The 13,744-nt window shown below is 39.3% G+C and overlaps 1 protein-coding gene across 1 annotated transcript in view; it reads left to right on the forward strand.

Moving 5' to 3' along the window:
• Positions 1–13,543, forward strand: part of Spata6 (spermatogenesis associated 6) — an 82,952-nt gene extending 69,409 nt beyond the window's left edge. The window contains 2 exon segments of the mRNA XM_032900342.1: positions 9,939–10,030; positions 12,643–13,543. Coding sequence (XP_032756233.1) covers positions 9,939–10,030; positions 12,643–12,823 — 273 coding nt within the window. The 3' untranslated portion in view covers positions 12,824–13,543.
• The last annotated feature ends 201 nt before the right edge of the window (positions 13,544–13,744 follow it).

Below are 13,744 nucleotides of genomic sequence, written 5' to 3' on the forward strand. Positions count from 1 at the left end.
ATTCACAATTGATTTTTATTTTGATGTCTTTTCCAGTCATTTTAGTTGCCTGAAGTGTTTTAAGAGATTGCTATAGATGGATACATTGGGCCCGTGTTTGTGTTTGGTTATTTTATCTATAGCTTTTATGCCATTAGTTTAGGTGCATATAAAATTCCTAGGCTACTTTTAAAACACACAACTATCTCCACAGAGAATTTCCCTGAAGAAATTTTGACCTCCCTGTAATTTTTTTTTATCACATGTGTTGGGGGGCAGCCAGAGAGAGAGAGAGAGAGAGAGAGAGAGAGAGAGTGAGTTTGAAGCTTATTAATCATACTCAAAGACGTGCTATTTTTTATTGAGGATTGTTATATGTTTTATTATATATTTAAAATTTTGTGAACATATTTATAATTCTTTTTTCATATTTATAATTTTTCTGCTTCCTGCCCTTCGAATTCTTTTTCAGGAACTCGTGTGACATATATGTTGGGTCTAATTTTCACGTATGCTGTACGGTTTTCGAGAACTTAAAATCTAGAGTTATCTGGGAAGGGGAAATCTCAACAGAGGCATTGCCTCTGCCAGCTTGGCCTGGACATGTCTGTAAGGCATTTTCTTGACATAAGAAGAGCCAGCCTAGGGGTTGGGGATTTGGCTCAGTGGTAGAGCGCTTGCCTAGGAAGCGCAAGGTCCTGGGTTCGGTCCCCAGCCCCGGGGAAAAAAAAAAAAAGAAGAGCCAGCCTAATGTGGGCATGTGAGCTCCTCCCTTGGCTTCCATCAATGATAGACAGTAATGTGGACACCAAATACACACTTTCTTCCTCAAGTTGTTTTTAGTCAGTGTTTATCACAGCAAAAGAGAAGCAAACTGGACACCAGTTGATACAAGAGAATGGGATTTTTATGTAATGGATACGATCATGTGATGCTTTTGTCTTGGAATGTTTTATGGGAGGAAGGTAGAGGATTTTGACGAGTTCGACTCAAATATTCAGTCAGTGCTCCAAGCCTAGTGAGTTGTTATGGTAACTGGAAGATAATGCACAGGGAACTGAAGGTCTGCTTTGTGATCTTTAAGAGAGAATCTTTTGGGCTGATCATATGGTATTTTTGACCATGAATCTAAGGAACTAAAAATCTTTGTTCCACTGGGACAATTGATGCTACTTAGCTTAGGCTAAGAAATAATAAACTGTGACAAACAAGGGAACAGCATCACTGATGTGACATTTCTAAGAACTTTCCCCCAGAATTCAGTGCACAGAACTTGTGGTCTAGAGGGAATTTAGATTGCATTTCAAGCTGACAGCTGAACTTGGCACATAATTTGTAAGAGTTTCCCACCTGCTACTGATTTTGAAGGCATGAAGGGATCTGGGAGAGCAGCTGAGGCTTGACATCCTTTGCAGGGTCAGTGTCCCTGTTGAGAGGTCAGAAGGTCATCAGTGAAGATTCATTGCATCATCAGGATTGGAAGGATGTTGACTTTTTGTTTGCTGTCTTTTCCTTTCTAACCAACTCACAATCTTTCTTTATGAAATTATTTCTTCCTAAAATTTTTGTCCATCACGCATATAGATAAGCATATTTTTATCAATACTTTTCTGAAGTTTCAGAGACAAAATATAATTTAGTGTAATTAGTAAGATATGTAGCCTGTAATTTTTTTAAATCATTTTTCCCTCCCCAAATACACAGCATAGTTTCTTGGCTTTCTTTCACTTACCATTTGCATTGAATTTTCAATTTTCTTTCCTCCTATTGCTCTGTTTAATTTGGAGTCTGTCCCAGGTGTTATTTTACTGTGCGGTTTTATGAAGAGAAGAAACTTTGCCCGTTAGTTTTGAGAGTTAATAGTTCCCAGGTGGCTCTAGCTCCTGTGGAATTTTCTGTGAGTCTCTGTGCTCGCTCACTGCTGGAGGAGTTGGAAACACCTGCCTTTGGTGGCTGCCCACAAACTGATGCAGTGAGCTTCTGAGACGTTTGAAGTCATCAGGTGGATGCCACCTGGTTTTCCCCTGTCCTTTCCTTCACAAGCGTCTGCACCAGCCTCCTTTGTTAGTTAAGGTGCTGTGCTAACAGGCTGTCTTGTCACATCATTTCATTGTACGTGTTTTCCATGGATTTTTGGTACTGATTTTTTTGGGTAGTTTAAATTTTTACTTCCTTGGTATGTATTTTATTCCTTTGTTCAATAGAATGAATATTAACAAAGTGTATGATGTGTAAAGCAGCATCCAGGTCAGTTGCAACATTATCGGTACCCCAGTTACCCTGGGGTAGTGCCTTAGGGTCCTTTCCAGCAGACACCAAAGTATTCTAATATAGGACAGTATCTAGATTAGTTTGATGTGGCTTTGAACATTGAAAATCACATATAATTTTATGTCCAGTTTCTATAGCTGATCATTGTGTATATAACATGCATGTCTTTACTTTTTTTCTATGTTCACAGATTCAGCAAATTATGCTCCCCAAGCAAATTCTTAGGATCTAGATATGTTCACTCATTTACATGCTATCAATGGGCACAATAGCAGAATTAAGAATTGACCTTTTACAAATGAATACCTCAATCTACTGTATTTCTAATTTGAGGCTAATGCTTACTTATGTATTGCTACACGCAGTGTTTTAATGTGTATGTGGTGTTTTTATGTACACATCCTACACTGAAATGTAACTAAGTAGGAATTGTTGAGGGACAAGGTATTTGGATATTCATGAGTTAACCACAGTGTGTGTGTGTGTGTGTGTGTGTGTGTGTGTGTGTGTGTGTGTGTGTGTGTATTCCTATATATAACACACACACATACACAACTTTATATATGGAGAATGAGAAAAAGGACAGAGCATAGGAGAATGGGAAGGAGGGATCTTGGGGATGAGATGAACTTTGCATGAACCTCATTTATGTTTCACAGACACCTAAATATACCGAGCACCTAAAGATTATTGTATAAAAGAATTTAAGTACTTTTAAAATTTTGACTCCTATTTTGATTTGACCCATTTTACGAGGACAGTGTAGAATTTTCTGTTTGTGAAGTCTTTGCTGACACTCAGATAATTTGGATCTGGAAGCATTTTGAATTTTGGATTAGGACTATGCCTTTTGATTCTGAATTCTTGACTTTCTTATCCGTGTTGTCAACGCTGAGCTTAGGCGCTAAGCCAGCTCAGCACACTCAACCAGGGCTTGCTTAGTATTCTAGCTCATTATTTCCTCAAGCATGCCTTAGAAGAATACTGTAATTTCTTACTTTTTGAATGTTGGACTTTATTTTTAGATCTTTTGATTCTGTCTCACAGGTTTCTTAGCCTGTTTTTAAAGTTTTAGTGTTATTTTAGTATTTCACCTTCATATTTGTCCGTGTATCACTGCACCAGGTACCTGCTGAGGCCAGAATAGGGTGTTAGATTCCCAGGAACTGGAGTTTCAGATACATGTGAGCCAATGTGCATTCTGAGAACTGAACTTTGGTCCTCTGGAAGAGCAGCCAGTGCTCTTAACTGCTGAGCCATCTCGAGTTCTGGACTTCTTGTATTTATCATTCTGCTTGCTTTTATTATAGCTATTTATTTTGAAACTTAAATTAATTCTGATTTTTACTGATTTCAGTGTGCTGTTATACTTTCCTGCTAAGTTGATTATTTCAGTAACTATGTTTTTAATTCTAAATCTTTTATTCATCTTCCTGGACTCATATCTGAAATTCTTAAAAACGCATGTCATTTTTCAACATCCCATACATTTTCTTGATTATATTAATCACAAACAATAATTTAAAGTGCCTGTCTTCTATAATTCAGCATTTAGATGTGCTTGCATTTGTATCTTTGTCTTTTATTTTTTTTTTTAACTCTTTCCTTTTAGCAGTGATGGTATCCTGGCCCTAGGTGCCCTGTTTATTTTTAGATACAGTTCTGGATATGTTTAAAATGCTTTTGATTTTCTTCATGAAGAAAGGGTTTTGTTTTCTCTTTTAGGCAGGTAGCATTAAGGGTTAATAACTCTGATCCAAAAGGGACCTGGTTCAGGCTACATTGAGTTTTGATAAATTCCGGTTATCTTTAGGGTCCTTCCTGATCAATCCCAGCTCATTTCTCACATATGGCATTAGCTCCCCCTTTAAATTACAAGCATTAGGCCTTTGCCAATACAACATGGAATTTCATGCTTATGAGAGGTGAATTGGCATTGACCATTAGAGAACCATGGACCCAGGGATACTTGACTCTGGAGAACAGAAGCTTCCTTCTTTACATCTCAAGCTAAGATGGTTTTTCCATGGCGATGTTTCAGTCAGTGTTGTCCTGCAACATCACCTGATAATGTCGCAGCTGCCTTATTTGAAGAAGGATATACAGTAAAATAAACTTATGATGCATTTTCTCAACATAATGCTAAGTAACACCTTTTGCATGGCTAGTTCAATGTTTGCAGTCTTCTCCGTTCAGCAGCTGCTGCTGTGACTGAGACCAGCTGCGGACTGCTCTCTGACGGCAGGTGTCTGAGGCGCATGCTCCTTGCAAAGAGTCAGGTGTCAGTTAAACATGCTTTTGAGGACGTTAGTGCTTATCTGCTTCCTATCAATCCGTCTGGTAAATGTTTCTATTAGGTACCGCGATTATAGGGCATGTTTTCTTTGATTTTCAGACATTTTGGGGGTTAGCATATTTGTTTCCGGTCTGTTCAACTTCAGAAGCCAACAAATATCTGGACAATTTGTATGTTTGAGAACTTTCTAGGCTTCAATTTTAATCCTCTTTGTCTGTGGGTTTCTTTAAACATTATGCTTATGTCCCCATCTGAAGAAAATAGTCTCTCTCTTTTTCTCTCATAATCAGTTTCAGTGGGGACACTGAAGTGTCAACCGTACTGAAAGGGTCTGTTTCTTGTGTCTGCAGTGCTTAACCCTGTGATCCCCATCTCTAAGCAATGCAAGACTGAAGGAGAAGCACTCTGCTTTCCGGATGTTTTCATTTAGCTTTATTCCCTGATGTCTCGGGAAGCTTTGAGAGTCAATACATGACATGTTTTGGAAACTGATGCATTTAAAAGATGCTATAGAATTTAAATGTTGTCTTCTACCTTGTACAATCATAAGAGAGCCTTTGTAATATTTCTGTTCCTAGCACTGAGCTTTTGTCAAACGTTAGCTGTTCCAACCCAACCTCTAGTCCATACACAGATCTTCAAATGCTTCAGGAAAAAAAGAGGTATGCACTGTGGGTCCATTTTTGAAAGGATTACCTCTCACATAGCTTAACATCTGCAGCCTTCATTGGTTTTGCTTCTAATATCCTAAAAATTATTTTTTGTCAGCTTTCCTAGTTTGCAACAGAAGTAGCTGTCTACTATAACATCTAACTCCCAACAATTTTGATATATTTTACTAGGGGGTTTGTACCTCTTTTTTTCTATTGATATCATATTTTCATAACTTTATTTGCTCGAATGGATAATTTTATCTTTCTGTAGATTAGAGGTCTAACAATGGCCATATCCGACTAAATTCAAAGTAACTGTTTTATGCTTGTCTCCCTTTCCCCAGTTCAGTCATAGTTGCTAGATGTCTAAGTGGCCTTTCTGAGCACACTTTCTTGTAAACATGAAATAATTCTTCCTATTTGTATTCTGATCAGTGATGCAGTCTGTCTTTTTTCTTGGGTCAGGTCTCCCCACCGTGCCTTCCTTATCCAGATGGGCAGTGTTCTGCTGGATGTTGTTAGTGTGCTCACTCCCCTTACGACAGCCCGCCCACTTACCTCTTGTCCATCTCTCTAACGTGGCTCGATGGCAGTCAAAAAGATCCAATGGAAAATTTGAAAATAAACGATTAAATATTGATCATTTAGGCACTAACTAAAAGAAAACTAATTTAACTCTTTTAATAGTAGACAAAAATGTTAGGGGAAAAGAAAGTGCCAGTAGAAACATATGGGATTATTCATAATGGCAAGACCTAAAAGTCTAAACAACTAAAATTATATGTACATATTCCAAAATGGTTTAACTTGCTTGTTTATCATTCACTGGTATTTTGACAATGAATGTGTTATCTTACCTGAAGTGGATGGGTCCTTCCTCTATCAATGCTGTTCCTTGTGGGTTTCATTGTTTTGTTTTATTTGCATTCCAAATGTTATCCCCTTTCCTGGTTTTCCCCTCCTGAAACCCCCTATCCCATCCCTCCTCTCCCTGCTTCTATAAGGGTGCTCCTCCACCCACCAACCCACTCTCACCCACCTCCTTATCCTGGCATTCCCCTAGACTGGAGCATCAAACTTCACAGGACCAAGGTCCTCTCTTCCCATTGATGCTACATATGCAGCTGGAGCCATGGGTCACTCCATGTGTACTCTTTGGTTGGTGGTTTAGTCCATGGGAGCTCAGAGGTGGGGGTGGGATGTTGGTTGGTTGATATTGTTGTTGTTCATATGGGGTTGCAAATCCCTTAAACTCCTACAGTCCTTTCTCTAGCTCCTCTATTGGGGACCCTGTCCTCAGTCCATTGGTTGGCTGTGAGCATCCACTTCTGTATTTGTCAGGCTCCGGCAGGGTCTCTCAGGAGACAGCTATATCAGGCTCCTGTCAGCAAGCACTCCTGCATCTGCAATAGTGTCTGCATTTGGTGACTTATAGGAATGGATCCCCAGGTGGAACAGTCTCTGAATGGCCTTTTTTTTTTTTTTTGCAAAGCCCTTTAATTATTTTTTTTCCATCTTTATTAACTTGGGTATTTCTTATTTACATTTTGATTGTTATTCCCTTTCCCGGTTTCCGGGCCAACATCCCCCTAACCCCTCCCCCTCCCCTTCGATATTGGTGTTCCCCTCCCCATCCTCCCCCCATTACCGCCCTCCCCCCAACAATCACGTTCACTGGGGATTCAGTCTTGGCAGGACCAAGGGCTTCCCCTTCCACTGGTGCTCTTACTAGGCTATTCATTGCTACCTTGAGGTCAGAGTCCAGGGTCAGTCCATGTATAGTCTTTAGGTAGTGGCTTAGTCCCTGGAAGCTCTTGTTGATTGGCATTGTTGTTCATATGGGGTCTCGAGCCCCTTCAAGCTCTTTCAGTCCTTTCTAAGATTCCTTCAATGGTGGTCCCGTTCTCAGTTCAGTGGTTTGCTGCTGGCATTCACCTATATATTTGCTGTATTGTGGCTGTGCCACTCAGGAGAGATCTACATCCAGTTCCTGTCAGCCTGCACCTCTTTGCTTCATCCATCTTATCTAATTGGGTGGCTGTATATGTATGGGCCACATGTTGAATGGCCTTTTCTTTAGTCTGGTCCACACTTTTTCCTCCATATTTTCTCCTGTGAATATTTTGTTCCCCTTTCTAAGGAGGACTGAAGCATCCACAATTTGGTCTTCCTTCTTCTTGAGCTTCATGTGGTCTATGAATTGTATCTTGGGTATTCCAAGCTTTTTGGCTAATATTCACTTATCAGTGAGACCATACCATGTGTGGTTTTCTGTGATTGGGTTACCTCACTCAGGATGATATTTTCCAGTTCCCTCCATTTGCCTATGAATTTCATAAAGTCATTGTTTTTGATAGCTGAGTAATATTCCATTGTGTAGATGTACCACATTTTCTGTATCCATTCCTCTGTTGAAGGACATCGGGATTCTTTCCAGCTTCTGGCTATTATAAATAAGGCTGCTATGAACATAGTGGAGCATGTGTCTTTGTTATATGTTGGGGCATCTTTTGGGCATATGCCCAGGAGTGGTATATCTGGGTTCTCAGGTAGTACTATGTCCAATTTTTTGAGGAACCACCAGACTGATTTCCAGAGTGGTTGTACCAGTTTGCAATCCCACCAACAATGGAGGAATGTTCCTCTTTCTCCACAGCCTCGACAGCATCTGCTGTTACCTGATTTTTTATCTTAGCCATTCTGACTGGTGTGAGGTGGAATCTCAGGATTGTTTTGATATGCATACCCTGATGATTAAGGATGCTTTAGGTGCTTCGTGGCCATTCAGTATTCCTCCATTGAGAATTCTTTGTTTTTACTCTGTACCCTGTTTTTTAATAAGGTCATTTGATTCTCTGGAGTCTAACTTCTTGAGTTTTTTTTTGTATGTATTGGATATTAGCCCTCTGTTGGTTGTAGAATTTGTAAAGATCTTGATCTTTGGCAAAGGAGCTAAAACCACCCAGTGGAAAAAAGATAGCATTTTCAACAAATGTTCTTGGTTCAACTGGCAGTCAGCATGTAGAAGAATACAAATTGATTCATTCTTATCACCCTGTACAAAGTTCAAATCCATGTAGATCAAGGACCTCCACATAAAATCAGATACACTCAAACTAATAGAAGAAAAAGTAGGCAAGAGTCTCGACCACATGGGCACTGGGGAAAATTCCCTGAACAGAACACCAATGTCTTATGCTCTAAGATCAACAATAGACAAATGGGACCTCATGCATTTGCAAAGTTCCTGTAAGGCAAAGGACACTGTCAATAGGACAAAACGGCAACCAACAGATGGGAAGAGATCTCTACCAATCCTACATCTGATAGAGGTTTAATGTCTTTGTAGGTTTCTGTTACCTGCTTTCGTTACTGTTGTTCATGTTGACCAAGGAGTGAGAGGTGATAGCTAAAGTTAGACCAATACTTACTAAGAAAGTCTAGGAAACACATATGAATTTACTGTGACAATGCAGCTTGCAAAACTACCTCAGATCACCATGTTTCCAACACTCTAAAGTTAAGAGTGCAAACTTTGGGTATGTATCTTTATACAAATTAGTTCACTCAAAACCATCGACTATCTCTTTTTGGGATCCACCATGGGGAACCATAGAGAAGGCTTTAGCCTACACAGCTGCAGTCTAGTCTCCTGTAGGAGGCCTCTCTGAGCTCTCAGCTGAGGCAGCCACCAAGTCCAAGCTTACTACCACCATGCCATCCAGCCAAAGACTCTGTCCTGTGGGACCAGCTGGAGTCCCCTTGCTTTACCCCCTCAGCCCTGGGCTAGATCCAACCCAGCCGGACCACACTCTGTTCTCAGCTCTTCGCTGTATCCCAGCGGCTCCTGGATGTCCAAGATCCTGAGACCCCGATGGCCCTGGTCTCCTTCAGGCCCGTAGCCTCTGAGCCATCTCTGAATGTGTCCCGCTCTCAGACTGTGCTTCCTCGTCCCGGGAGTGTCTGGGGGCTTCTCACAGCCAGACATCTGCTGGGTGGCTTCATGCGGTAGGTCAAGGTCAAGCTCCGTGTGTCCTGCCTCCCCAAGAGGCCTGAGCACTGTGGTGGAGCTAACATGGGACCCCCACAATAACCCTACAAAGGGTGCCAGTTATAGACCTACATTTCAGGTTTTTTTCTGGTTTATTATTTTGTCTTATCATTATCAATAAATCATTTCGTTTGCAAGTCATGAATACATGCTTGCATCTGTGTAATTTTCTCAGGTATTGGCATTTAGGTCTCAAAAGATAAAAGTATATATAAAATGTATAGCTTTTTTAATTTACATATCTTGTTACATCTACCATTTATTCCATGTTTATAAAGTATTTACTGCATATATAGTCTTCGCTAATACCAATCAAATTATAATGTGCTCTTCTGAAACATGTATATCAATAAACTATTCAGATTGAGTAGGTTATATTTAGGAATATGTGTGCATATACATAGATACATGTACCAGTTAGTAATCAAAATGTGTGTGTGGTTTTGAAAGAGAACAAAGATGTGTATGTGGGAGGATGTGGAGGGAAAAAAAGGAAAAATGATATAATGATATTATAATCTCAAAATATTATTGAGAGATATGCATTCTCAACAGTTTGTTTCTTTCCTCAGATGTCCTAGGACTTGCTCAGCCTTATAGGGGGAGGCAGGAGAGACACATTTACCACAGATTCATTACTACTATTGGAAGAAATGAGAAAATTAATGGAAATCTTTTAATTTTTCAGGAAGAGAGAGACCCAGAGAAAGAAGACGAACTGGAACTGAAAAGAAGTCTTTTATATAGAGACTCCGCCTATGACAGTGACCCTGAATATAGGTATGGGCTTGCTTCTGTGTGTGGAGATCTTTTTTATAGCTAGCATAAAAATGACCATTTCTTTTTTTTTACATTTAACTTCTATTTTCTTAATTAACAGTATGTATGTCTGTATGTGGATGCGTGTATGTGAGCGCAGATACCTTTGAGTTTGGAGACATGAGATCTCCCAGGAGCTGTAGTTTCAGGTGGCTGTAAGGCACCTAACACTGTTTCTGAGAACTAAACCTGGGCACTCTTAACCAGTGAGCCATCTCTCCAGCCCAGTTCAATCTTTTCATTACTGAAGCTTTTCAATAAAAACACATTTAAGGGGTAGGGAGATGGCCAGGCAAAGTGCTTACAGTGCAAGCATGAGGACCTGCGTTTTCACTCCTCGGTCCCCATGCTGGGGCATAAAACAGAAGCAGCTGTGCACTTGTGTTTGCTATCCCAGCACTGCAGAAGCAGAGGCAGAAGATCCCTAGGGCCTGTTGAAAAGGTAGTGTGGCTGAATGATGAACTCCAGATTCAGTGACAGATCTTTTCTCCAAAAATAAGGTGGAAAAAAATTGAGAGATTCCACACACTGACTTCTGCCTCTACACACACATGTTTATCCATTTGCACACATGTATACACACACACACACACACACACAAATACCCAACTGGTGATGATTCATTTCTTCCTGTGTAGGATTTATTTGACTGACCAGCAAATCCATATATTTCCTGATACATTTATTATAAACAAAACAGTTTTTATAATTTTATACAAGTAAATCTTTTCAAAATAATGTTAGAGAAAATCTGTTTTTTTTCATTTCAGGGATATTAGAAATAAAAATATTTTTGAAAGATTATTCTAGTAAATTTTATTGTGAAAGTCTTGTGCCAATGGCTAGAAGATGCAGAATTAAAAACCATGAATCATGGGTAGTTGCAGTCGTCATTGCTGCTATACCATGGAGTACTGTCTGAATTTTTCTTCATGAAATTCCTTAGGGACTGTGCTACATAATTGATTTCTTTCTAGCTGAAGTTTGCACCAAAATGTTTTTAAAAAGTAATTCAGTTGTTTACAATTTATTAGACATTCTGACTGCCTCAAAGTAAGTAATGCTATGTTTAGTTAGGATTGTGACGTTTGTGGTTGTGCCTCTTCATAGACTACATATTAAGACTCATTGTGCTTAGAGATGTATTTCACAAGGAGGACTTTGACTTGTTTCTTTGTTTTAAATTTTTGAGAATTTCATTCATATATGCAATGTGTTTTTAACAAATCTACCCTTATTCCCTTCCCTCCTATTTCCTATCCCCCACATCCACTAAAAATAATATAATAGATATGATCCTTTTTGTTTAGGTAATCATAGTTGTTGACAGGGAACGTAACAGCCATATCCTGTACCATAATCAGCTCTCCTCTCTGGGTTCCAACTTTTTATCCTTTCTGCTTCAACACTTGTGATATTGACTGAGCCTTGGATGACAGGGTTGGGGAGGGGTTTGTTTGATACCATGCACAGCTAAGCACTCAGTTACTTATTCTCAGTACTTCTGACCAGTTATCACTCTGCACTAACCTGTATCCACTGCAAAAAGAAGATTCTCAAACCAACACTGACAAGAACAGAAGCCTATAAGCATAAATATTTGAAGGGCAGTTTGACAATATGACTAGATAGCAAGACAGTAACAGTATTTTTCCCCCTAAGGCCTGTGGCCTTCACAGTTAAGAATTTTTTTTAGATTTGCAGTACTAGGCATGAAATTATTCTCATGGAAGGGGACCTCATATCTAATCAGAAAGCAGTTAGTTGCATCTATAACCATCATGCCCCTTTGCACCAGTGAGTACACTAGGCATGCAGGTTGGTATTGTAGCATTCAGAGTCCAGTGCTGGGCTAGAACTTGGTGTCTTCTCCCCCAGCATCCTGCATTGCGCCTTATGTATGTCTGCTAGCCAGTGGGGAGTTTCCTAGTCAGCTGAGATGGGTTTATTGATACCCTGAATTTTACTATCTTGTTATGGTATTGTGAGATTGCTGGGCACAATGAAATTATTTATCTCAATGCATCATAATCACTTCTTTGTTCCAAATAAGCACTTTATATGTATTCTCTTGAATTGTACAATTCTATAAAAACATAATTAAGGAGGAAAAAACTAAAACATTAATAACTGAAGGTTCCTGAGCATACAAAGAACTCTAGCTTTAGAAGTTCTATCATACTGACCATGCCACTTTACCTGTGTTGTTTCATTTTCATTTTTGTTTTTACTATAAGGTCTCTCCATGTAGACCAGGCTGGCCTTGAATTTACAGAGACCTGACTACCTTTGCCTCCCAAGTTCTGGGATTAAAAGTTTGTGCCACTGTGCCTGCGTTCTGTGTTATTTTTGCCTTGCTTTTAACTCTTAACACAATTTCTTTTTCTACATAAGTTCATATTAACAGTTTAGATTTCCCTTATAGAAAGTCAATCTTGTCTCAGTGTGTTTTGTTTCTCACAGCCACAACAGATTATCATATATCTAGAAGTACTTAGTAAATGTTTGAACTCATAGTAGTGTCTTTAACTTCCTTTCACTCTTTTAACTTTTTTTTTTAATCTTTTCTCAGCTCCTTTCAGCGGCCGCGTGGCTCTTTCCATTTGGATGATGGTGAATGCTGGTCCAACAGAGCAGCCTCTTGTAAAGGGAAATCCCACCGACCCGTCTTTGAGAACAGCATGGACAAGATGTACAGGAACTTATACAAAAAAGCCTGTAGTTCTGTTTCTCATACACAGGAAAGCTTCTGAGACCATCTTCCGTACACTGTATGAGCGTCCATGTCAACCTCTCAATGAAAGCGTTTGATGTCATCTGTATTTGTATGCCTTTCTTTATAACAGATGTTCACTGAGTAACAGACTTGAACCCAGCATATTTCTTCAAATGGTAACTTATCACAGCCAAGCCTTTATTACAGAAGAATGTGCAGTTTCCAATGTCAAAACTCTACAATATAGTCACAACTTCCAGTTTGTGACAAGGCTATCCTGCCACGTTCCTATCACCATTGACAAAGTGAAGAATAGGTTCTTTCTAGAATGTTCTTCCACTATTACTCTCTTAACTTTCCACTTGCTTGGCTAGTTATCTTATCTGGGTAATATTTAATATCAGCTTCCTGTTCTTAGTAATGAGCAAAACGACATTCTCTGCAGAAACAAATTTTAAGAATTTGAACCTGTGCTAACAAATATTATCTACTTTTTCACCTTAGAAGAGGCTATTGTATTTCTTAGGTCCTAAAAACCAGTTTTCTTTGTAAAGCTCACATATACACTCACTCTTACTCTAGAAAACCAGTTGAGTTACCGCAACAACTATGTAGCTAATATTTTAGTCTTGAATTATTTGCAATATTTTCTTCTTGAGAAATACATTTTGATGCAAACAATAAGTGAAGCAGTCTGTGTTAGTAAGCATGTAGAAACTAAAAATAAATAATTGAAAATAAAAGAGTTGTAATCTTACCTCTGGTATTTTCATAGGTATCACATGACCAAGGAAACTAGCACCCACACTTTAAAGGGAACATGGAGGGGTGAAAGTAACCCAGTCTTTAACACTTATAAACCTAGTGATGCATTGATAAAATGTGTGTCTCTTCCCCTACCCACTCCCATGAAGCCAGTTGCACTTAAAAGTGCAGAGGAAGTGATTAGCATCGACCC

Source organism: Rattus rattus, chromosome 1 (genome assembly GCF_011064425.1).
Source record: "Rattus rattus isolate New Zealand chromosome 1, Rrattus_CSIRO_v1, whole genome shotgun sequence".
Lineage (NCBI taxonomy): Eukaryota > Metazoa > Chordata > Mammalia > Rodentia > Muridae > Rattus > Rattus rattus.